Genomic DNA, 26,435 nt, shown 5'->3' on the forward strand with positions numbered 1-26,435 from the left:
GCTGGGGCCGCGCTGCCGCAGCCGCTGCGCCGCCGCCTAGACTACTAGCCTGGGCTGCTTGTTTTGTCTCTGAAATTGACAAGGACGCAGGGAATCCGCTGCTAAATAATGTTTCTGGTAACTTTCACGTTATTCCCCCTCCCACCCTCCGCTCCCTGCCCCCGGGGAGGCACTGGCCCTAGTCTTTCCTCGTCCTCGGCGTTCTCGTGCTGATTATTAGCGTTTTTCTTCTCTTTATTTTGTTTCATTTCGCCTTTTGATTTATTGGATCCTCGGAGGAGGCGAAGGGGGGTTAGGGGTGGGATCCGGGGTTTCCTCCTCACTCTAACTCCACTTCTCCCTCCGTTGGCTCGCTACGGTTCTGTTGCCTCCGGCGGGAGCGGGGCCTCCCGGCGCCCCCTCAAATCCCCGGCCTCGCCGCCTCCTCTTCCTTCTCTAAACGTTGCTCTTGGTTCATGCTTTTTCATTTTTAAATTTAATAACGTTTTTTCCTCACAACTTTTAACTTCGTTGTTTTGGCTGGTTTGGTTTCTGTGTGCTCAACTTGTGCTCGGTACTTTTCTCCTTTCTGACTTTGTTTTTATTTTTATTCTCTCTCCTCTCTCTCTCTCTCTCTCTTTCTCTCTCTCTCTCTCTCTCCCTCCCTCCCTCCCTCCCTCCTCCTCCTCTCTTCTCTCTTACCTCTCTCCCTCCCTCTCTCCTCTCTCTCATCTTCATCCCTTCCCCTCTTTTCTGTTCACCCTCTTCTCTCTGCTCTTTTTCCCTTTCCACCCCCCTCCTCTGTTCTCCCTCACCTCCTGCGCCCCCTCCCTCTTCCCGGGTTCTGACAGTACGATGAGCTACCCCATTACGGCGGGATGGACGGAGTAGGGGTTCCCGCTTCCATGTACGGAGACCCTCACGCACCACGGCCGATCCCCCCGGTTCACCACCTGAACCACGGGCCGCCGCTCCACGCCACACAGCACTACGGCGCACACGCCCCGCACCCCAATGTCATGCCGGCCAGCATGGGATCCGCTGTCAACGACGCCTTGAAGCGGGACAAGGACGCGATCTATGGGTAAACCGACCCCCCGGACCCAGCTTACTGTGTGTGAGTGTGAGTGAGTGTGTGTTTGTCTCTGTGGGGGTGGGAGGGTGGACCACTAAGTGGGGAGTTATTTCTGCATGGTGGGGGGCGGGCGCCGCTTGCCTTGGGAAAGGACCGTGAAGGGGGCCTACTCTTCTGCCCCTGGAGTCAAAGACCCGAAGAACTAGCCTCCTTCACTCCCACAGCCCGGCCACTCCGGACGCCACAGCCTGGAGTGACTGAGTCCCCAGAATCCTGCCGGGGCCTTCTCCCCGAGGACAGGATTCCTGGCTGAAGGACGCGGGGCTGCTCGTTTCAGCCTCCCTAACAGAGGCCTTGACGAAGGAGAAAGTTTCCTGCCGATGAGGAGCAACTTTGGGGTTTTTTTTAGTTATTTTTTTCTTCTGTTTCCTATTGAGGGTCTGGGAGTCACTAAAAGCAGCTTGAGCTGGGATCAGGGCTGCTTCTGTCGGCCAGGAAGTCCTAATCACCCACTTCTTAATTCTCTGTAAATAAAGGGGGCAGACCTTGAAGTGCAGCGAGGTGGAAGGGACTGTTGCTTGCTTGGAGCCGCTCTTAGGGGGAGTAAGGAAGATGGCTGGAAATTATTTTATATTCTGAGAGCACTTGGCGAGGGGTGGGATGCAGGAGCCTAACGTGTACCACACGGGCTCTTCCGGCTGAGGGTAGGTGGGAAAAGCGACGGGATGCCGAGGGGAGGGGACAGTGGGTAAACAGCAACTGAGCCCCAAGCCAGAGGCCGCAAGCATCCCGAAGTGTGGCTAAGCCGCCCGGAGGAACACAAAGGGCATACGCGCACGCACACTTACAAGTTTTAAAACGCGATTTATTTATTTTTGTCTCCTGTAACGCTGGGAGAAATGTGGTCTTTGGAAGGAAGCTCTACAGCGTGTAACCTTCCTATTATTTCGGCCCCCACACTGGGGCTTTAGTAGAAGTGGAGCAAACAAGTTTATAAGGCAAGAGGGTGGAGAGATTAGAAGAGCATTCTCTTGCATTTAGGAAATGTCACTCCCGTGTGTCTGTAGGTGAAGCTTTCGGCCTTGTCTGAAATGCCCATTAAAATGCGGAGTTAAAACCATTTTTTTTTTATTTCAAGCAGTGTTCCTTTATTGGGAGATCCGGGCTGGGTCTCAGAGGTTGGTTCCGCGGCCTCTGTAGTGTGGGGAGTGGATCTGAATCGACTCAGGGCTCCAGACTGCCTGAGCGTCTCCGATGTTTCATTACGTTCCAACTGAGGCTGTTTTTATTTGTAGGGCTGCAGTGGTCGAGGGCTTCTCTGGCCAGATCTGAGGGACTTCTGAGCTGCGGGAGAGGGCCAGGCCCTTTTCCCTTTCTGTTTCTGGCTTAGGCTCGGCTGAGGGAGGAAGGGTTGTAAAGTGTGTTGCGTGCCTGTTGTATTAAAGAAGGACTCCACACCCTCCAAACTTGTTGATTACAGTTCTTGCTCCTTCCCCTCTGCACCCCGTCTCTGTGTGTGTGTCTCTGCGTGGCGCTGCCCGTTAGGCACCCGTTGTTTCCTCTGTTAGCTCTGGTCTTTGAGAAGTGCGAGCTGGCGACCTGCACTCCCCGGGAACCTGGAGTGGCCGGCGGAGACGTCTGCTCCTCCGACTCCTTCAACGAGGACATCGCGGTCTTCGCCAAGCAGGTCCACCCTTCTTGATCCACTCATCTTCGGGCAGTCCCTCACTACCCCTCCCCTTTCCTCGGAGCTTTACTTGAAAGGAGGAAAGGCCAGGGACACCCGATCTGTTCCTCTGGCCCAGTCCGCTCTCTATGCCTCCTCCCCATCCCTGAGCCTGGGGGCGAATTGGAAGTGGAGATAAATATGGGTGTTTGTTTTCCCCCCCAGCAGGAATACGGGGTCTCGACCCTCGAATTAAAGTTGACCTGCTCCTAATCTGGGGCTTGGCCTTTTTCCCCGCCTCCAGCTACTTGAACAAGAATTGGGGAGAGGGGCTGTGAGGGACCCGGTAGTGCCCGGGAGGCAAGGAAGCTGGGCGCCTCTCCGAGCGGTCCCAGGCAGCAAAGGAGAGCCACAGCCTCTTGGATGGCTGGATAAGGGGATACTCGGGGCCCTGAGAACGACCCTGAGTTGCTGGTTACAGCTTAGTGATACCAGCTCCCCCTTAATGGGGTCAGGACCAGAAAGCCCTGATTCTTCTTCAGCGACCCCACTAATTTAAGGCACCAGTTTTTTCTTGTATTTTGCCAAAGCCCCTTTCCTCTTCTCCACCATTGCCCCTCCACCGTCCCCCATTCTCACATTTCAGTTTTCTTATTTTAAATGGGGTGACCGTTCAAGCAGACTTTCTCTGTTTCTTACAGGTTCGCGCCGAAAAGCCACTTTTTTCCTCAAATCCAGAGCTGGACAATTTGGTAAGGCTCTCTGTTCCTTGTTTTTCCCCCAGCCTTTGCCCTCTCCCATGCCCAGCAGCACCCACTTTCTGCTGGAGCTCTGGGGAGTTGGAACAGAACCCTCTTTTGGAGCTCTAGGGAGAGAGGGAGGAAGGGAGCAGCTTAGAGCCCCCGCACGCGAGCTGGCGAGCGAGGAGCAGGATGAACGTGGTGGGGAGCGAAGCCCAGGGAGGCCAAAACGGGAGACCAAGCGCCGAGAGCGCGAGCAGGGGATGTTTCCCAGGTCTCGGCCCCAGGAGTAAACTGCGAGAAGTGAGTTATTTCCTCTGTTTGCTGGGGCAGGCGGCCGAGCCCCAGGCGGCTAACCCGAAGGATGGAACCGCTGGCACTGCTGAGGGCGGGCTGGGGGTGGGGGCTGGGGGGCGGTGAGGGGTAGGCCAGCGCAGGCCACTTTTAGGTGCGATTCTTTTGCTAATTTGCACGATTTCAATATTAAAAGTACTTAAATCCGCTTTCAAAGGCCCTGCCTCAGCATTCATCTTGAGTATTTCCTTCTTTAGTGAGGAAGGATTTCGCTGGGTATGCTGTTCTAAAAAGCTTTTTCTATCCTGAGAAGCGACCTTTTTCTTTTTTTTTTTTTTTTTTTAATTGTCCTGAGGTCGAGGGAGGGGATGTTTAAAGAGGACTAAAAGGAGAAAAAAGGCCTGGCCTGAGGAAAGCAGTCCTTACAAATAGCACAGTGAAAATCAAGGGGAAAGATATTAATGCTCATGCTCAGGTTGAGTCAGATTCCTACCCCGTGGCCAATGAGGCAGAGATGATCAGTAATCACTTGATTTTTCTGACTATTTTCTTGATCTTTAAGTTTTTCCTGGCCATCTGCCCGTTCCTTCTCCCCAGCCCAATTTTCTCACCACCATCGTCACCCCACTCCCAACCCCAACACGGGACCTCAGAGTCACACAGCTCTAACTCCATTCCCTGAACTTTGCTTTCAGATGATACAAGCAATACAAGTACTAAGGTTTCATCTTTTGGAGTTAGAAAAGGTAAGCAGGAAATAACACTCCCGGTGTTGATTAAACCGCTTCCCTCTCCTAGTTGAGTTGGGATGTTTTTAACAAACCTCTAGTATGAGGGATTGGGCACCTGGAGATTTTGAGCATGTAACCATGTCCGTCCTTCACCATCCTTCTCAACACAGGGGCTCAGAGGGTGGGTGAATCAGGACAGGCTTGCCTTTAAAATAGCCTCCTCCTCCCCGATATTCCCCTCAGGCATTCAGGATTATTTTGAAATGCAGCAAACCATTTATGTTACTGGACACTCAGCCTGCTTGCATCTTTATTAGCTCAGCTCACCCTCCGCCCTGGGTTTGCATTAGGTGCAGGCAGAGTGAATCACCCTCACTGGGTGTCTTTACATTGCTCTGCAGCTCAATTACTTTCCCCTGGAAACATACAGAACCCCTAGCTTATAAAATCCCAAACGTTAATGCACTCCCCAGTTTCAATGTGGTAATGTTGTGATGTTATTATCAACTCAGATTTAATTCCCTGGACTCCCAGTCTGAACCCAGTTATTTCCAGTCCTATTTCTTTCTCTCTCTATTGTAACTTGTTGCTCAGAGAAGTCTCTGGAGAATAATATCTGCTGCAACAATTACTCTATTGTTTCCTTGCCTTCAACTATTACACCCTTTAATTAGAGTTAGTTTGGAAGACATCACACTGTTGCTCTTTCCAAATGTAACCTTACAACCTGGTATTTTTCCTTTCTAAAAATGAAACAAAACAACAACAACATGAGCTGAACCCTCCACCATGACCTTCGTTCTAGGTCCACGAACTGTGCGATAACTTCTGCCACCGATACATTAGCTGTTTGAAGGGGAAAATGCCCATCGACCTCGTCATTGATGAAAGAGACGGCAGCTCCAAGTCAGATCATGAAGAACTTTCAGGCTCCTCCACAAATCTCGCTGACCATGTAAGTCTGCTAGCCTTTGACAATCTTCTAAGGTCACCGGGCAAAGCATTATTGTAAACTTGTTTTAACATCTAGCTCCACTGATTTAGTTTTCTTTTTAAATGACTTGGTCTCTTTTGGGGTCTTCTCTTTCTTGCTGTGTCTGCCATACCCTTCATTTTCATTTCTCCTTTCCTGGACCCCCTCCTATTTATGTTGAGAGCCAAAAAACCAGAGAGTTGATAGAGTGATTTGTGGTCTTAATGTGTCAAGTTTTCTGGATTTGGTGACTTGGGTGTTAGCAAATTCTGTTTGATATAGTCACCACTGTGTCTTCTGCTTTCTTAATTTTGTGTAATCAGTGCAGCAGGGATAGAAAGAAGTAAGACGGTTAGCTGGACTGGTCTGGAGAGAAAGGACTGAAGGAAAGAGAATTGGGGAGTGAGTGCTCATTTCCTAGTATCTCACAGAGATGACAATTCTGAGAATTACTGGCAATTTTGCACTGCATTCGAAATAAAAGGGGTGAATGAATACATTACAATTCTCAGGGCTTTTGCTCTATAGAAACTTATTGTCAGAATATGGACTTATTGTCAAATGCCTGAAGCATCTTCATACTAAAAGACAGTAACCTTGATGAACCAATTATTAACAATGTATTACAAAAAGCTGAAGGGAATTATGATTGAGTAAACATAGGTTAGTGGTTGAATTTTAACACTTTAACAGTTGGTGAATGAGGATGGAGAGTATAGTAAGAAATGACTGTGTATGTCAGGCCAGGAAAGGAGATTTCTTTCTATTCTCTCTGTTTCTAATCCTATTTTGGAACCAATCTAGTGAGTCTGATGCTAAAAAAAAAAAAAGAAAGAAAAAAAAGCATATGTAGTGAGACTGAAAATTTGAAAAAGAAGCAAAGAGAAGAAAGATTGCAGCTGGTAGGAAAGGCAAGAGTGGCGAGGTTAAAGAGTGGGTGTGAACAGCAGTTGTATTTATAGGAACTCAAGCCTGGAAATGGGGGACAGGGTGTCTATAGATTACATTCAGTTGAACTCACAGCCTAAATGATATAAACTGTAGTTTAATAACTTTGTGGCCGAAATATTAATTTAACACTCCGTGTGAGTTAAACAGGCATTAAGGCTTGAAGGTGGTTTGTCCCTACCTCCCATCCCAATTTCTGACTGTTATGAGAAATGAAATGGGATGCCTTAGTATCTATCTTCTATGAGGTTCTTCTCTCCCCTGCTCCAAACAAAAGTTTTGAAAATATGCAGTCATAGATTTTCATAATTAACCTTTGCACTTGTATGGGAAGTCAGCCTGAGAACAAAAGTTAGAAAAAGTCTAGAAAAGAAAACCTCAGTCTGGGATATCCAGTTCTGTGACAGAATAAACACTATGGAGTTGAAGGCTCCTATTCCTATCTCTTTACCCTTACCTTTTTCCATCATGGTGAGGGAATCTTTGGTGACCTCCTTTGTAGATCGAGTGAATCTAATGAAATCCAAAGGATGCAGCAGTGGTTATGGAAAGTGTATTTGCTGATCTGAGACTCTACAGTGTGTTGTGGTCCATGAGGCATGACGCTACCTAAGAAATATTTATCTTTGTTGTTTTTTTATGTGTTTATTTTCATTGTTTTCTGTTGGTAATTTTTTATTTATTCGTATTATTGGGAGAATGGGGAGGGGTCTATTTACATAGTTTGTGAAATGAGAGGTTCACAGTTCTTGGAGCCAGAAGCTTTTCTCATGATATCTCTAGGAGTACCGACTACTTAGTTTTCGAAAACAGTTTCTTGGCAACTGTTTTTCCAGTGGATGTGTAGAGCTAGACCATGTTGATGTTTACATAGAAAAGATAAGATAAAATGGGCTGTTTAAAGTATTGGCTGATAGACAACATCAATTTATGAGACTATTGTAATGTTTAAATATCCACTCAAGAAGGAAGTTGTACCTAAGAGGATAGTGCTTTAATAATTTATCATTCATCATCTTTGGATAAAAGAGTCAACTGTAACATTTGTTGCTCTCCTTTCAGGCCCCCAGTCAAGTAAATATGACAACTGATTTATTTTGAACCCATGAGGGCTTGCCACCTCATTGGGTGTCATAATTTAAAGCCTTTTATTTCCTAGAGATCTGAACTATAACATTTTTACTTTAGCCCCCTGCTATTTGTTTTGAAAGGAAGCAATAATTTGTTCCACCAGCACACCAAGTGGAAAATGGAGAGATTTGCCACAGACTTGTGTTTTATGCAGGGACATGAGAGAAAACCTTGGAGAGTTTTCACCATTTTTGAGACTTTTGTACCATAGGTGTATTGATTGTATTCATGTCCAGGCTTCCCCTTTTAAAGCAAATCCTCTTATGCTTTTCAGCCTCTTCTACAAAGTTGCCTTCCTTCAACCCCTAGCCAAACACAAAGTAAAAACAACAGAGAACCACTACCTGAAAAGTGGTGCGAGTGGGACATTTTCAGCATGTAAATGTGCCCGATTTGAATCTTCAGGTTTATTTTTCATGTGCTTTGATATGCATATTTAATACATTGCCCCAGGCTGGATCTCATTTGGTGAGCACTGGTGCAGGGGTGATGATGAGTTACCTCAGAAAGGCCCAGACAGCGCGTTGTTTTCTCGTTTTATCTGTTGGCCCACTATTCTGATCTACTGAGCTTCCTCATGGTTTTATTTGCACATGAAATGCTGAGAGCATTTCAACTTATTGGCTATGAATAATGACAGCTAAAAAAGAAGTGTAGTTTAATTTGTTGTGTGCCAAGGTTTCTCTTGTGGAGGTGACAGTTTGTGACAGCTGTTTGACACCCCCAAAACACATACACCTCTACTTTTATTAAGTGGTATCCAGCTTCATTGTGTGTGTGTGCGTACGCGTGTGTGTGCGTGTTTAAGGAAGGAACGTGCAAGGAGAGAGAGAAAAGCAGAGAGAAATGCATCAGAAGCAAAAAATTAGGTACCAGTATAGTTTCAGTATTATTTAAAGGAATTTGAAAATGTAAATAAAGTAATGAATATAAATATCTTCAAAGCGACTATATTGGCAGACTTAAGAATAAGTTTTATATGTTATTAGTAAATCATGTCAATTTCACATTTCATAAAGTTATATAAATAATTTGATATAACACAGATGCATTAAAAGAAGACAACCATAATATTCTTGCTTTCCATCCCTTATATTCAATGAGGTTACTGAATTTGTTCATTTATTATTAACACTTACATATGATGAGTGTAATGATAAGAGGAAGTTTGGAATTAAATAGAAAATAATAAATGCAATATTGATTATAATTTTGTTGTATTTAGTAAATTCATAAGGCATGCTTATGTTTTTAATATCATAATGTATTTTGTCTTTTACTATAACATAATAATAATATTTATAGGTAGGAAAGAGCTATTACAATATTTTTTGGAATACTGGGAAGAAAAAATATATAATAGTCAAAAGAAATAGAGCTCTGTTTTCCAGCTGCATTCATGTTAGTTTCCTAGACATTCAAATTTATCATATTTAAAATAAGTATGTCTAGAAAACAATTTTTAAAGAAGTTTCAACTGGAAAACTGCTGTGAAATGACCAGCTTCTTCTAGTCTGTGGAGTTTCTGAATAACAGGTGATACTCAAATTATCTATTTTACACAATTTTAGATCAAGTATTTAGACCTAGTACAGACAAAGAAAATATATCCTCACATTGACATGTAAAGATATTACATATCTTTAGATCAAGTTCAGACAAATGAAATCTACTTGCTTGAAGTATATTCTCTGAGCTAAGCTCTATTTGCTTGAAGTGCATACAGTTATATAATTATATTGTTATTCCTAGCTAATGGTCATAAAGAGCTACATTTTTATTTTCTTTGAAAGAATTAAGTAGAGGGAAGAAAATACAATTATGTCTGTTAACAGTTAATAGCAGATACCTTAAAATTGCCTGGCTCTACTAACATCACTAAGTAAAGAAAAATTATTTTAATTTATATGTTGAAAACTGTAATTTAAATGAAGATATTCTGGTGTTTTCTTTTGCATCTCTGAATATATCAAGTTTATGTTCACACAGTTTGTTTGTTTGTTTTTTCAAATGGGTTAGGTCAGAGAGGAGACGCTCCAGAATCTTATTTCTGACAGAATATGGGCAAGTGACTCTAGATAAATTCAATTACTACCTGAAAAATTAGAGGGAAGTGACAGGGAGGGGTGGGATAGGTTCAAGTGTTTGTTCTACAGAATATCAAGGGGGAAATAATGAAATTTGATAATAATAGTAATACTATGAATGCTTTATTTGATTTGCTAGTTTCTTATGTTTTAGTGTAAGGTGAGACCTGATGGTATGCTATTCAAAGCCTCTGGGGGCTATTCCAATAAAGTTCTGTTCAGAGCTCTGTCCACCAACTCAAGGAAACATGGCTGGGGGCATGGGTTTTCTGTTGTGTTGCTGCTGCGTAGTTTCTGGTGGTTGATAGCTTTCTTAATTTCCCATTAAGAATAATTATACTATTTAAATCATTTAGATTGTGCAATTGGAGTATGTTTTCAGTGTGACTGTGATGAGATGAAATTAAACAAAGGTTGTACTTGACAACCACATAGACATTCACTATCAGATTTTTTTTAAGTTGGCATTAATTCATTTTCTTTTTTTTAATACTAAATGTTCTATGGAACATCCCAACACAGTTCAAAGTTATAAGAGGCATTTTATAATATGGCATTATGCCAACAATGCAAGACATTTCTGTCTTCTCTAAAAGTTGCTCGATTAAATGGAGAAATCATTTGCAAAGGGTACTTGCCACTTCTGTGAGAGTTGCTTACATATTAATCCCAAAGCTTAATAGAGAGGTAGAAGTGGGGAGGTGAGGGAAGGACCCCAGCTTTATTTACATTTTTAAAGAGTGAGTCCAGGTTCTGAAAGCACACGTAGGTCTCCTGACTTCTTATGTCAACTTTACAGTACCGTAGTTGAAATTCCAACATTTGTTCAAACCATACAATTAACATTTTTAACTTTCGTAGACTTCAGTACCCCGAGATAGGAGTCCTTGTCTTATTTTTAAAAATAATTTTTGCATAATGTTAATTAGGAGTTAAAACATTATAAAGTTATAGGAAATAAGTAATTTAATTACGTATGTCGATACAAGTATATCTTCCCTTTGTTGTTTAAATGTATCGAGTCAAATTAGTTGTACATGCTTCATTTACTGATTAAAATATCTTCATGTATGTTTACTATTACTCTCTACCTATGAGCACATACCCTGAGTTACTTTATTGTATTTTCCAAGTTTACATGTAATTTCTCTCTTGATGTTATATAGTTTTGTAGGTTCTAGAGGTTATCTGGTCTAACTTATTAATTTTAAAGAGATAAAGGAAATGAGCGCCACAGAAATGAGGTACATCACTTGCTTAAGTTCACCTGACTGGTGAGAGGTGACATGCCAGAGTCTTAATTCCAATCTAATGTTTTCTTTCCTATACCATGCCCATTGCATTGCCTTTTCATTCATTTGGGATCTAAAATGAGTTTCAGATTATTGTAGGTAGAACTTGTATGTGGCATGGCCTTTGCTTTTCTCCTGGAAGCCTCATACATTTTACTTCTCCATTCAGTTTTGTATTTATTTACAAACCCTTTATACATTTTACCCCACTGGCCCCACGGAAGAACCATGTGCCGTGTGGAATCATTTAAATAGGGAAATAACACCAATTCACCAAGACTCATTAAGTATTCTCTTATAGGTAGGCCCCTCATGGAAATGCCATAATGGTTTAAAATGTTACAATTGCAGTGTATCTGCAACTTCAACAAGAGAGGCACACCTATGATTTGCTTCCTATGCCCAGAGACGCCTGTCCTCTCTATGCTCTTTTCTAGATTTAGCAAAATTCAATGATGGTGCTAAATCAATTTTTTTTTTTTTTTAACTTTCAAGGGAGAAAACACTGGTAGAATTGTGTTTTCTAGGGAAAGCTCTGTGTAAATGAGAGACAGAGTAGAGCAGCAGAGCGCTCTCCTGTGGCCCCACTACTACAAGCTCTGCCCATATTGTCTCCTGCTTTTATATTAATTACAACTTGCATTATCAGCTGTGAGTCTGTAGCCCAGCAAATAGAAAATACTGCCCCTAGAGACCTAGCTTCTTGTATCTATTTTCCATCTCCTTCTATTGTGCTTCACTCAGTATTCACTGCTTTTCTCCTGGTAGCACTGCTCTGTAACACAATTACGTAAGAGCAAGAAGAGTACCATATTTGACTCCCAATTACTAAAGCCACTGGGAATAGAAACATGTTCACTCCTTGCCCTCGGGTGTCTTCATGATTTTTTTTGGCTGGAGAACAGGACATATATTGTGGAATGCATATACCTGAATGCTCAGTCATACACGTGCACCCAGCAAGCGTTTCTCTTTATTTTTCTACTTGCATCATGTGTTTTTACATGCTTTTGTATGCCACTTTGGTTTCAGGATTCACTCAACTTCTGCATATAATTTGGCAGAAAGCCATGCAATTTTTCTCGAAGGATGTAAGCTTGTAAACTCTAAGGGGAAGAATAGAAGAAAGGAGTCGTGATATAAACAAATATTTTCATCTCAGGAAAAAAAGTGTTACAAGTAATAGGTTTTGTCCATCCATGTCAGTTACAGTTTTTTATGACCAAGGAGGAACAATTTTTTATTGACCAGATTGTCAACATTTGTATTTGTATATGGTCACATCACCACCATGTGTAGCTGAATACAAACAACTTGGGGTAACTCCTCAGCCTTGAAACCTTAGAGGGATTTATCTCTTCTTCCTTCTTTCAAATCAGATGACTATTGTGTGATGCTCCTTAGTTGGTGTTCAGTCTCTCAAACAAGACCATAATACTTGAGACACTCTACAGGAAATAAACATGACACATTTTCAGGAGAGCATTTTTAAAGAGTGAGGAAGAAAAGAGGGAAGAGATCATGGAATGGTGGGTTAAAGAGTGAACTGAAGTATATTCTGGGAATGGGCAGAAAACCAAAGACCCAATTTATCTGGAAGAACCAGCTGCTCTTAAAAGTAATATTTGCTTCTGTGGCTTATTTTTCACCCCTTTACTTTAGAGAACATCTCCTTCAGATACCATTGAAAGAAATACACTGAACTATAAAGGAATGAGGACTAACTTGGAAACTCAGCACCAGTTTAGCTGATAGGGACAAACCAGTGTTTTCAGTTACAGGAAGTCCTTCTGAGTGATCCGTTCAAATCAATGCAGCGCCTAAACAGAAAGACTTGCTCCGGCTTCATTTAAACGATTATATAATAACTATTGGATGACATTTGCCTTAAAACATTGTTGAGGTGTTAGTGGTTAATTATTGTAATTTTCATGAGGGGTAAGGAGCTTTTATAGCAGCCGGCTTAATAAAAAGCCTGCAGTGCATAAAATTAACATCATTGCTGTGTACAATGAAAAGTTTAGCTTAGGTGAATATGTTGCAGCTATTTCATTTTCTGAAAGAAGGCTCTAGCCTGTGTTGTTGCAGGACTAAACTCACACCATGCTATTGTTTCTTTTTCTTTTCTTTTCTTTCTTTCTTTCTTTTTTTTTTTTTTTTTTTCATGTAATTCTTCTAGCTCTTTTATCTCATTACCACCCGGCTAACAGCTGACACGAAGAGGCTTCAAAGCTCGAGGAGCCCCTGTATTCTGTTTGCCTTTTGCTTGAAAGTATTGGAGTGGTTTCTAACTTAGATAAAAAAGAGAGCTCACAGGCATGACTTTGTCTTCATACAGGCAGCAGAAAACCTTGACTTTTATTTTATTCTACTCAATTTCATTCCCTAATCTACTTTCTCAAACATATCCTTATTTTAGAGATCTATACCTGTGCCATATTTATAGTCACAAAATTTCTGCTCAGGGTTTTCACTTTGAATCAATTGCTCACCTGATAGCAGTGCCAGTAGCATTGTTTTATATAGATGTTATTAATCCATACAGCTCTGGATTGTTATTTCATAATCTATCAAAAATGCCAAATATTAATTTACAGTCAGTTTGCTGCAGATCTGTAGAGGGAAAAATAAGTTTTGTAGTTCCAAATAAGAACATTTCCCTGTTTTTTCTCACGTTGGTTTCTTGTTTTATTTTGGTAACATCATCCCTGCTGTATGTACACTGTAGAGTTGATGCTGAGAAAAATGACAGACTGACTTCTTTTCTTGATGAACTATATATAATGGCAACATGGCAAGATTACTTTCCCTTGGTCAAGAGGTTTATTTGCTGCCTAGACCCACGTGGCTCTATCTGAATTCTTATTTACCAATTCTAGTAAGAAACAGTGTATACTTTGATTGGTTTTTTAGTGATATACTTTGTGTACTTTGGTGTATACTTCGTATACTTTGATTGGTGTATACTTTGTAAAATTTGTATACTTTGGTGTATATTTTGTATACTTCAGTGTATACTTGGATTGGTATATACTTTGTATACTTTGACTGGTTTTGAGGAAATATTTTGCCCCTTCCTCTGACCCCCAAATCATTCACTTGCCAGTAGGTTTGTGGGCTTGACTGAAGTCGTCATATGCAGGTGACAAGTGTACAGCTCTGGCTTTAAGGCTAGACTGTTTCATATGCTGTTCCTACTCTCTGTTTCTGCCAGAGGAAATTCCATCTCTTGCCTGCCTTCATGTGGTGCTGATAAAGTCCTTCCTGTACATTAGAATTCCTGTTTTCCTTTAAGCAACAGCAGGGCATTGCGAATGATCAGGAAAGGGGGAGGAGGAACAGAAGATGAATATACTCAGCCAAGTAACATGAGCTATAACTCTTGGTTTGCCTTGCATGTCCTTTGAAACAAGTAGTTCTTCTAGGAAGAAGCACTGCTCAGTGAATTTCAAGCTTCCATGAAGCTCAAGTGAAAGTCCTTTCTAGCTTACTAGATGGCCAGTAGTTCACATGTGTTTCCTCTTTTAAATTATTTCTACAAATTAAAGCAAAAATCAGTAATTTGTTAGGTATTGATGCAGTGATTAATATCATTACCTTTGTTGATTATACAGTCAATCAGTTGATAATTTTGAAAATTTTTGTAGGCTATTTTAGGGCAATGCATTTGAAAGATGTCAAAGGCTGTCCCATATATTGTAGAGCCTGTAATCTTTTTAATGGAGTCATTGAATTTTGCAGATGTTAATGTTCTGAAGTATTTAGTATCCAAGAGCATTGGAACCTATTTCTTGGAAGAATGTACGCTAATTAAGAGAGTGAGAGTAAAAATGACTTTTACATTTTTCATTAATTTTTTTTTTACTTTAGAAATTAACTTTGTTTAGGTTTACATTTGTATATGATAAAATTTACCCATTCAAAGTATACACTTAAAGTAGTTTTAACCAACATATACACTGGTGTAACCATCACCACATCAAGTTCTAGAGCATCTTTTCTTTTATGTACCTATTACTAAAAAGACGGCACACTGTAACATGACATGTGTATATGCCTAGTGCCACAAATACTAATATGCATACTTTTTTTTCTCTCTTTCTGTGCTGTTCCTCTTGGTTCCTCATTTATGGCTGAAATGGTAACTGTGGAAACATTCCTTGGCATCCTGACATCAGAACCCTTCTTCTTGGCGAGACCACGATGATGCAACCTCAACTCACTCAGCAGGCACCCCAGGGCCCTCCAGTGGGGGCCATGCTTCCCAGAGCGGAGACAACAGCAGTGAGCAAGGTAAAAGGTCAAACATTTTCCTCGTGCAAAGTAGGCATGACTAAAATAACTTCAGTATTTTATGATATCAGTACATCTGCCTCCATGTAAACAGGAGAGTGGCAGGAGTAGAATCAGCTGCTATTTAAAGAGACAGTATTTCCTCTTCTTAACTTACTTTACTTAAAAAGAGAAATCAAAGTGAGCTGTCGAATCTTTACGTAGGCATTACAATAACAATTGATTAGTTCTGCCAATTCTTTTACAAATTTGGTTATCTACACTTTATTTCTGTGTGTATAAGTGGAATGACAGACCTACTTTACTGCTGTGATGCAGTAGCTTGAATTGTGCTATAAATAGCATATTTTGCCTGTAATATCAACAATAAGCATTCTTTATAATCAAGCAATTATGCCTCTAAAGCACATACAATTTAAAAATCTGTTCTTATTAGCTCTGGAAATATTGTGGGAATTTTACATGGAATCTTATCTTGGGAAGGTAGATTTTGAATTCTTAGAGGATTATTTGTCCCCATTTCCATTCAGCTGACATGGTGACTTTTGTCACAAGTCCTAAAAATTAGAATAATCAGAGGGCAAGGGGGACATCAACTGCAGATGTCGAGGAAGCCTAGTGCAATTTAGAATAAATTTTACTGTTTAAAACTCACCTATTGCACAGAAAGCAATTATATATTGGTAAGAATGACTCATCTATGGCTAAAATGATAGTTTAAAGGAAGATGCATTATTGAATGTGGGCCAGAGAAGTGTTATAGATTTTACTTTTTAATATGTTACATTAGATGGTGTCTGATCTCCTAGGTCTATTTCATCTCTATTATGACTGTGTTTATGGCCACAATATTTAAGTATTAGACAGGCTTCCAAGTAGAGGGCAGTTTAACAGCTTGAGCTGTAGTTATATATGCCATTTAAAACAGGGTGTTGATGTAAGTGGGGTGCCTTCCGTCCTCCAAGCTTCTGACTAGGAATTTTGGATTTCTGAGGTTCTAGAAGAGTCTAGAAAAATGTCCTTTCTAGGATGCCATTCACTTGTGAATGGGTCCAAATTAGAATCTGAGTTTAAGCAAATCGAAAGTAACACAGCGATGGATCCTATCAGATGGCAAATTGTGGAAGAACTTGCACACTGTACCTATATAATATATACTGTTTTATATACTGTTTTATTCTACCAGTTAGTTTCTATATAAAAGATAAGTAAATTATAAGGCATTTTCAAGGTAACTGGTACATAGGGTCAATGGATCGGCAAGCAATGACTTAACTGTGGTTCCGTGTCACAGTGATGGACTTCTCAGCATGGTTAAATCTGGAAAGCTTTCTATGATTCCATCCTTCCCACCGCCCCAAATTGCGGCGACACAAAGGGTGAAATGTATCTATTAATAAAAACAAAATACTCTAAACATTGTCTAAAAGAGGGGAAAAGGAGAAGCCGACTTAATGGTCTAATGAGGCTATCTTCCAGAGACTTCTTGTGTGTGAGGCTCACTTTGACCTTTTGCTTTGCTCAGGAGCCCAGCGCCTCATTTTTCACATTCTTGCAATTACGTTAACGCTTCAAGCATTTCTGACTCCAAGTCAGCTAGCCACACCAGGCATAACTCAACACTGTGAGTTTTTCTCCTCTCTGTAGATTCATTAACAGGTCACCAAGGTCCCAACTGAAATTTAAAACTGACTGGTTCTGTTGGGTTAGTTGAGTTATGGCAAGGGAGATAGCAAGAAAGGGCCAGAGAGAAGAGGAGGTGGGAGAGAGACGAACCCCAGGTTTGGAGCAGGGATTACTTGTAATAACGAAGAAAGCATGAAGTTTTATCATTTTGGTTAGTTAGTTTTGTTTTTTTTAGGAAAGAGAAGAATTCCGAGACTGATATATAGGTAAAGACAATCACACAAATTTCTGTGCTGTGGGGAGATGCACCCACTTACCCAATGTTGAAGGATTTGATCCCCGTAGGATTCTGTTCCTTTAATCATCTCTCTGTAGGATTCAATAATGGACATGGTAGCTTATGTGTATGAGTGCTAGGAAGTCAGTCATTTTACTGTATCAATGTTTGAAAGAAAAAAAAAGGTATGATTTCTATAAAATGAAGACTGCTTTGGCATAGAAAATTTCCTACCTGGCTTACCACATCAGTGATTAAAACACATATATAAGGGCATTCTGGCTTTTTACAGCACACTTTAAAATTTGAAGGCCAGATTTGAGTGTATTTTGTCATACTCATGCCTATATTAGTCTTTTAAACAGGGTTTCGAGGTAGTTTGATATTTTGTGCCACCGAATTGTCCAGAGTAGTTTCAGCGGGAAAGATTAATTATCTGCTTCAGGGCAAAGTCAACAGAGGTATTGACTGAAATCGCATATGCTTATCCTAGGTTAAATCTTAGGGTTGATGTATCATGGAAAACGTGGGAGAGAAATTTATGTCCTTAGTATTAAATATATTATAATGTTTCACTGGAAATCAAGTTTGTAGTTTAGCAAAGAGTTTTCTTATTCAGAATTTATTAGCAAAACAGGCATATGGAAAACTGTAAAATGATTCAGTTTCAAAACAAATTATGATAAACACAAAAAATAGGGATGAATTGTACTAAATACAGTGTTTTCATACACATTTTAAATTAAACTTTAATAGCCATATGCTATAAAACAATACATGTATTTATGTTGCTTTATAATTTTTGTGATTATGTTTACTATAATGATTCATACAAACTTTCCTTTGGAACCTAAAAATACCTCATTTTATGACCTGATAGTGAAAGAGCTACAGTTACACAGGTGAAAGTTCATCTTTTCCTCTACAGTGTTTCAGCGGTGAACCAAAAGGAGGAGAAAAAAAATGTATGTCACATTTTTTAAATATCATAAGAAATAAACTTGGTAAAATGTGAAACCTGACTTTACTATCTTTCAAAGAGCACATGTCTAACAGTAAGCTATCTAAATATGAACCAGACTTTTCATTCACTGATTTCTCTTGCTAAAAGCAGCCAAAGGAAGGGAGTTTGTCTTGTTAGTCACATTAGAATGAGGAAGGAAATCTGGTTTTTCAAGGATAGAATTAGGGTGCAGACTTGGGGCTCTGGGGAAGGAACTGGCCCTCTTTGTGTCTGGCTTCCCATCAGTAAAATGGGGCTTGATAGTAAGTCTAGGGATCCCTAATTCTGTACCTGCTGAGTCAAAAGCTGCTTTGTATTTCACTGTGTATTTTGCCAGAGTAACGACTAGGAAGCAGCCCCTTGTTCCTAGAGCACTTTGAGAGCCTTAGATGAAAGGCACAATATATGTACAAAGTATTATTATTATTGATGGGTTTGTGTAGCTCCCATTAACGCTGATGGGAGTTACGCATGTGAATTGGCAAGAGAATAGACCCCTCAGTGTTTAGAGCACATGAAATTTACATTTTTTCCCGTGCTGTAATTGAGATGTTGACAAATTGGAGAATATTGATGAGCCTTTGTTTTAAGTATTTCGTGCCAAGTTTGTTTTATTTTTCCTGGTTTGAACAATGGTATGGGTTCAGCAGCAATGAATAAAAAGGGTAGAGTAAAGATAACTTTGTATTTCAATATTTTGATGTGCCAATATGAAATAAATTGTCTTAGGCAAATGGAATATGCTGTTTTAATCATTAGCTATGCATGAAAGAAAAATTGATGTTGACATCTTTGCTGTAAAATCGTTGTAATGGGGCCTTCCTTACAATTCATTTTTGTAAAATTCATTTTGTACATTTTGCAGCAATTGAACAATCCCTGCACTGTGAATAGGCAGGATTCCCAGAAATACCGAGACAGTTGGCCCAGTAACTGCTGAGCTCACACTGCACACCACACGCACGTTAACCATACTGTTGCCAGACCCAGTTTAACCTACATACATTAGCATTCTAGAATCTATATTGCTCTAATCTTTCAGGACACAGGGCTGTACAAGCCAGCATAGTTCTCCCTAACTCTGCCACCTGCCACGTCCCTCTGTTGATGTCCCCATCTATTTTCCAGGCGATGAGGCTAGAATTCCTCATAGCTAGCTATTTATTTATGTATTATACAGTTCTTTAGCAATCATGGTGTTGAAACCTACAAATACCTCCTTAGTAGTGAATGTGTTTATAGGTAAGCAAATGCCTAAAATAGTATTGCACTTCTGAGCTTATAATACATGTTATAGTTATAAAATAGCATTTTTTTCCCATCAAAGTATTCCAGTTATATATTTAAAGGGATATACATTAAAGTTATATATATTAAAGAGGAGGAGGGGGCTTCAAACCCACTTACTGTGGGTCCTGAATATGTTCTACTGGGATTTCTTATTCAGTCTAGGAAAACTCTGTCAATGGAATGTTTTCATAGTGGCGGCAATCTCTTTAAAATAACCCTAAATACAATATGACAGATGCCATCTGGCATAATCTTTTGCTAGTTGCTTTTAACTTTTATTTTTCCTAGAGCTAAGTTCATCCAAAACTGGTCACTTACTGTTATGATAAATATGATGACTTTTTTTTTTCCTTCCTGTCCCCTTAATTGTGTCAAAAAAATTCTCTGAGACTATAATTGATAATTGAACATTGCCATGGAATAAACTGTTGTATATGGACTATTTACATTGCATTTTCTTTCTTTTTTTTCCCCCCAAATAAAATTGAAAAGAATGCCATTCTTTAACCATCAGGAAACATCCAAAGATTTTCTGTTGATTTTCTCAAGACTTTTTAGAGTAGTAAACATTAGAAGTAAAATCGAATTCTTCTAATAAATAAATGCTCCAGGAGCATGTAATGGTACTCATAAATGCTTAAAAGCTTTCTATAATTGCTGTTAATTTTGAGTAATTTCTTCCTATATGTATCAACTTACTTGAGAAACCCAGAGTTGGGATTTCTAGATTTTTTTTTTTACTTAGTCATGTAAAGGGATGTCTCCTGATGCCAGTTAGAGTTTAATTTAGAGTAGTAATTAAACTTGAATACTGCCTCATAAACAAAAGATAAACAATAAACCAGCCACGTTCCCTGCTGTTTCATAGCTTTCTTTCCCAGATGTTTTAGCCTGATAATTTTTACGCAGTGAACTACCTAACATGGAGTTTTGTGGACAGAGGTAGAAATTGAATATTTTTTTTTTTTTTGGTTGTTGTTTTTTCCTGGCAATCCTTTTTTCCTTCCAAAAAGCAAAATGCAAAGGATTTTTCATTATTTAGATTTTTTAAAACTCTGGTGAAATAGATATTTAATGGAGATGTGCTTTAATGGTAACTATGGTTTTTTTCTTAGATATTGCTTTTTTTTTTTTGTCAAAATTAATTTGGTCATGAATGTCTTTCACACCTGGTAATTGAAAGAGAACCATATTCTTTATTTAAGTAAACTCTTGATAATAAGTCACAGAAAGAAAAGCTTGACAGTGGAGAATTTTTCTTTTTACCCTTCTTGCCACTTCTCACCGGCATGCATTCCCACCCACGGCCAGTGTTACTTTATGGCTCTGCTGTTCCTTGGGCTGCAAGGGTCTCTCTGTCCAGTTCTAGACCCTTCCACTGTCAGCCATGATCTTTCTAATTGTCAGGTACGAGTCAGCCATTCAATGCAGAAGCCATGTTATTTTCACTGGGTGGGGTAATTACTGAAAGCTGAGAATAGCTGCACTAAAGACAGAGGGATACTTTCATGATCCCATTAGCATAAGAGTGGGTAAATTATTCATGCCAAGTGAGGATTCTATGGGGAAAAGTATAGTTAATGCACATAGTTTTTAAATGTATCCCTTTCTGCTCTGAGACTAAATTCTTGTTGGAATCAGTTCTCAGACATTTACGGGAAAGCTCTGGTGGCGTGTTAGATGCAGTTCATCTCTCTCTGTTTGCAGCGCTCTCAATAGAGACCATCTGGCAAAGATCCAAAAGGTGATTAAACAAAATGATCAGCTCTTGTTGCTGTGTTACATGTCCAATACTCTGGATTAAAAAACATGACCCAGGACAGTCAAGCTAACGTCATGCCGCTCCCCCTTCCCCCTCCCCTCTCGGTATAAGAATTCAGATGGTCCACAAATGTGTGTGCCATCTTTGTGTCCTTATGGCCTATAATCATGAACAGGTTGTGCAAATGGCTCTTTCTGTAGCACTGTCTGTTCCAGCAGCATAGAAGCATTTCATATTAATTGGGTCAGTCTAATATTCACATTGACATGGGGAAAAATTACTGAAATTTATTCTTATAGCAGACAATGAATATGTGTGCTTTCTGCCATGAGGGAAGTGAAATCTGACAACTGGCTTGTGCAACTGATTAATTTTTCTTGAAACTGGAGAAAATCAAAGCATGAAAAACTGTCATTCTCTGAAAGCAATGCACAACCCTTTTATAACTAAACAAAATGGATTGGGTAGGGGGCTTTCGGGGAGCTTGTAGAAATGAGCTCTGGTTTTAACGCCATAATCAGGGATGAATTTACAGTGCCATTCAGAAGAGTCCTCCCTCCTCATAAACAAGCTGATAATCACAGGGAAGCTGACTTCCAATTAGCTTCTCCTTTCCTCACATGGATCAGGGTATTTATATGTCCTCCTTGAGCTTTGATATGTCACTGCTGAGTTACTACATCTCATGTCAAATTTGAAAGTTTGGAAATAAAATGTTTTATTATGAGGAAATCCTGCTAATAAGCAAGGTAATTTTCAACCAATCATTTCACGATTGAGTTAAGGTAAAAATGCCAAGATTTGTGACTAAGGGACAGATGTATCTTATCTTTGGGGGTCTGCACCAAATGCCAAGTAGAAATATAAATTGAACAAACCAGACATTGTGAGGAAGTGATTGAAGAAATATTGAGATGAAATCTTGGAATGAAATATATATGTATATTTATAACAATGCTGTGAATTGCTTACATGTCACATTTGCATAAGCCTGAACTGTGATTTTATTAAGGGGCAGTTTAGTTAAGGCAAAACACAAGACTATTAACTCATTAGGTGGTTCAGAGATTACAGCTAACCATTTAATATTGTGGAAATAGTCTATGACTGATACTGTAGGATAAATTTAAGTGCGATTGTCGAGAAAGAGAATAAAGCAGAAAAGAAAAAATTCTCAAAAACCACTTTAAAACATCATCATTCCTTGTCAGCCATACTTTCTAAGGAGGAGTAAAGCAGTAGGTAAGAAATACAGATGGGTACAGGACTCAGGGAGGGGAAGTGAGGGTCCCCTAGAGTCAGTGCTGTGTGGCAGATGAAAGGGACTCACATAGCCTTGGGGGTCTTAAGGCTATTATAGGGCAACTCATGCTCTGTTATCATGCTGATTTTTCAATTGATTTTTGACTGAACAGTACTTGTTGAAGCCCTCCAGAGCATCAAACACAGCCTTATGGTGCTATACATTGTAATACACGTGTTCTATTTTTCCCTTCATTGTCTTTACTTTGCTTCAGACGAGTAGTCTGTGATGACGCCATGTTATTTTTTCCCCTTCTTTCTTTCCCATTTCTACCCTCGGAGAGTTTCTTGAAATTCTTACTGCTTTTTTGCTGGGGAGGAGGGTAGTAGGAGAGTCTCTTTTTATTTTCACATGTGGGAATTTGTTTTTAATCTGGCCTTTAAAAATACTTTATATCACAGCAAACAATAATATACACCACTTTTATATACCCAATTTATCCCTTGGTAGTCTTGGGTTATTCACTATCTTTCTGAGGACCAGCAAAAAAAAAGCAACAATGAGGTTTCACTGAAATCTAGTTCCTCATTAAAATGAAAGTGAACCACTTTAGTATCCCTGCTATACAGCAATAAGTTTCCTCAGCTTGCTGGAACGCGAGGTCTCGAGAAAAGAAATAATGAAAGAGATCTGGAGGGAGTGTGTCCTTGCTTCTCTTCTGCCTGCCTTAGAAATTTGTACAGATGAAAATCCTGTTCTGAGATTAACTTCTCTGTGAGTCTTCCTGATCTGCCCAGGTATGAGGCCACAGCTCCTTCTCTGCACTCCTGTGGCACTTTGTACCTCTGTTATAACATCTTTCACGCTGCGTTGTAATTCTTTGATCCCTGGTCTCTCTCTCTGTCTCTCCCTCCGTTTCCAAGGTACAGATGATCACTTCTTCAACTGTCCGGCATTAGTATGTCCATTTTTGAAGGAATAAACAAAATCTACAGGTTTTTCTTTTTTAAAGATGTATAAATCGATCAAAACTTTGTGTGTATTGATTCACTGATGTGTGCCTGAACATAAATGAACTCTTTGGAACGTATGGATACATTCCATCAAATTCCATTACATCTTTAAGAGATAAAAATTATTTTGTTTTACTGAACTTACGTTGTATTCATTACCGTCTTAAATATGTCGGTGGACCATCAGCTCAAACTTAGCATTATTTGGTTATAGATAGGTTCTTCAATTTTGGGTTTCCATTTTAAGTATTACTTTAAGATGGTACTTAAAATGGGACTTATTTGTCCTTTAATGTCTTATATTGTGTACATATGGTCAGAATTTGGACATGCAATTTCATTATGTTATCTATACAAAATGTGTAGATGGATGTCTTTAAATGTAATGGTAAATCTAATAATGGAAAATTGCTTAGTGCGGCAAATAGTTCTCATGGACTCAGGATCCATTTTGCTAATAAATCTTGTTTAAGGTAGGATTGACCTCAAGGAATTCATTGGTTGGTCTTCACACACAGGTAAAGGAGCCCGGAAGTATTTCTTGAATTTTTAGGCCCCACCTCCTGTTGTCGATTTTCTACACTTGTCCTCCAGTTTTTCATAGTTTGCATTTGGGCAAATATAATTATTTTTGGTGATGCAAGCAAAACCTTATAGTGAGTTCTTTTTCATCTACATGGGATACTGTCTAGAATCTTGAACTATGAGTCAAGAGACTTATGCTTAAAAGTCATGATTGCGTTGAAAAGGGCACAGACCTAGAAGACAGAGAGACATGAGTTCAAATCCCAGTTTTACTCAATATCTGCCAGATTCAGTCACTCCATCTGGAAAGTGGAGTGCTTAATATAATCTCACTTACATTAAGAGAGATTCCATGTGTTCAGCAAATAACATTGCCTGGAACCAGTAACTGCTGGTTCCTTTATTTCCCTCTCTCTTCCCTCTGTCCTATGCCGACATTAATTAGCTGTGTGACCTTGGCTGCGTCCTTTAATCTCTTTGGACTTTTACTCACCTGTAAAATAAGATTGAATTAGATGATCTTTTAAATCCAAGCTCCAGGAATCTAATGTTTCCATTCATGGGTCTTAATTTTTATTTGTACATTTTATCTTTTAACATAAAGGGAGGTCGCAAGCTTTTCATCAGGGGTAAAACATGAACTTTTTAATTTTTTTGATTTATAATACACAGTGAAGTAGTATTTCTGTTTCTTGTTCTTGGTTGCCAGGAGAGCCTTTTTCTTCTCAGTTTGGTAAAAATATAACTAGACATTAGAGTTTATTTTCTGAGGATAGTGGAATGCCACAATTCAGATATAGGACATCTAAGGTGGTAGTATTAAGACTAATAGACTGTTCAATCTGCTAAGTATGAGGCGTGTTTTGTAAACACAGAGCAACTTCTCCATTCTACATTATCTAATTAGAACTCTCTCAGTTGGAATTTTCTATACTTCACAAGTAGAACAATAAATGATCACCATTACAGAGGCTGAGGTTCTACCCACTCCTGAAATATGTTCCAAATCATTCCAGAAAAAAATCTAAACCATTTTCAGGAGAATTTTATAGTACAATATATATTTAGGCAAGTTCTAATTATTTACTCTGTAAATTCATATAAAATATAGATAAGTACCTTATCTTAGTCAACGAAATATTTGTTTAATCAAAAACACTTATTCCTTAACCCTTCCAGCTAGAGACATGACTGTTGCCTTAAAACCGATCGTTCTTTTTTTATAAGTTTGAAGATTTACAAAAGTAGACTGGGAGTGTAAAATTTCATATTTCTTCTTCCAACTAACATTTGTAACAAATGCCATCCACTAAAATAAAACTTCCAAAATTTCCATGTACTAAATGTGAAAGATGAAAAAATGTTGATAAATCATTGATTATTGGAAGATTGTGGACTCTACCTCATGGGTATCCTTTTCTGACAGATTACCACACACTGGGGCTGATGTGTAGATGCATACCACTCTCTGGAGTCATGGAGCTCTCACTCTCTCAAGACCTCTTCTAAGTGTAGGCTGTTTAAATGTAATGCACAAAGATATTCATTGAGCAAGGCACCTTGGGAATAAAAATATGGAAATCACAAGGGTCCTTATCTTCAGTGGCTTACCATCTCCCAAGATGTGTGTTTGTGCATGTGTGGGGGGAGTACCATGACAAGCATGCAAATACTTCTTACACACGGCAGGTACTCAGTTATAGGGGGAGCTTGTTGTAGATGAAATGGCAGTTTTGGAAGCAGGTGGATCTGAACATTCCTCTTTGTTCTGCCACTTCCAAGCAGCAATATTTCTGACTGTTTGTTTCTTCACCTGTAAAATGGGAATAATAACTGTCTCATAGGGCAGTTGTTAGGATTAAATTGACATTTGCTTTTAAAAAGTCTAGTTTGGTGACTAATAGTGGAGCCCCAAAATTATTCTCTTCATTGAACGTTTATGGACCATTTAATTGTGTCAAGCCCTGTCCTGGGTTCTAGGGTATAAAGCAAACAAGATGTGATCTCTTTCCTCAGCAAGGTGACAGTATTAGTAAGCAACTCAGAAATGTCAATGAATAAGTACACATGCTTTTAATGTTGCATTTAACATATGGGTTTTAAGGTATTTCAGAAGAGTAAGCGATTACTTCTGTCTGAAACATCTGTGGAAGGCTTCACAAAATTCGGAAGGTTTTAAAAGATTTCGATGGCCTTCGAGTGAGTGTTTCCAAATGGACAAAGTAGGGAGGGTGCAGGGAGCAGATGAAACAGCCAGTGCGAAGGCACTTTAGTGTGATGCAGTATGTTGTGCATGGAGCAACAACTGGGGTTGATATTGCTGTTTGCATGAGAGAATGCATGGTGAAAAAAAAAGAGACTGGAGAGGTAAGTGGGGACGTACATGAAGATCCTTTTTTACCACACTAAGAAGCTTATGCTTAATCCTGTAGAGCACTGTTTACCAAACTTTCCTGGTGATAAGCAACTTCTCAGATGCATATAAAT

The 26,435-nt window shown here is 39.5% G+C and overlaps 1 protein-coding gene across 7 annotated transcripts in view; it reads left to right on the forward strand.

Moving 5' to 3' along the window:
* MEIS2 (Meis homeobox 2) overlaps window positions 1–26,435 on the forward strand; it is a 215,485-nt gene that overhangs the window by 2,295 nt on the left and 186,755 nt on the right. For 6 of the 7 annotated variants that reach the window (XM_011932663.1, XM_011932659.1, XM_011932657.1 and 3 more), the window contains exons 2-7: window positions 831–1,063; window positions 2,600–2,741; window positions 3,422–3,472; window positions 4,450–4,500; window positions 5,291–5,440; window positions 15,095–15,209. In XM_011932663.1, the coding sequence (XP_011788053.1) occupies window positions 858–1,063; window positions 2,600–2,741; window positions 3,422–3,472; window positions 4,450–4,500; window positions 5,291–5,440; window positions 15,095–15,209 (715 nt within the window). In that variant the 5' untranslated portion in view covers window positions 831–857. The remainder of the gene's footprint in view (window positions 1–830; window positions 1,064–2,599; window positions 2,742–3,421; window positions 3,473–4,449; window positions 4,501–5,290; window positions 5,441–15,094; window positions 15,210–26,435) is intronic. The other variant, XM_011932664.1, reaches the window with a different exon arrangement.

Source organism: Colobus angolensis, unplaced genomic scaffold, assembly GCF_000951035.1.
Source record: "Colobus angolensis palliatus isolate OR3802 unplaced genomic scaffold, Cang.pa_1.0 Scaffold97, whole genome shotgun sequence".
In the NCBI taxonomy this organism is placed as follows: domain Eukaryota; kingdom Metazoa; phylum Chordata; class Mammalia; order Primates; family Cercopithecidae; genus Colobus; species Colobus angolensis.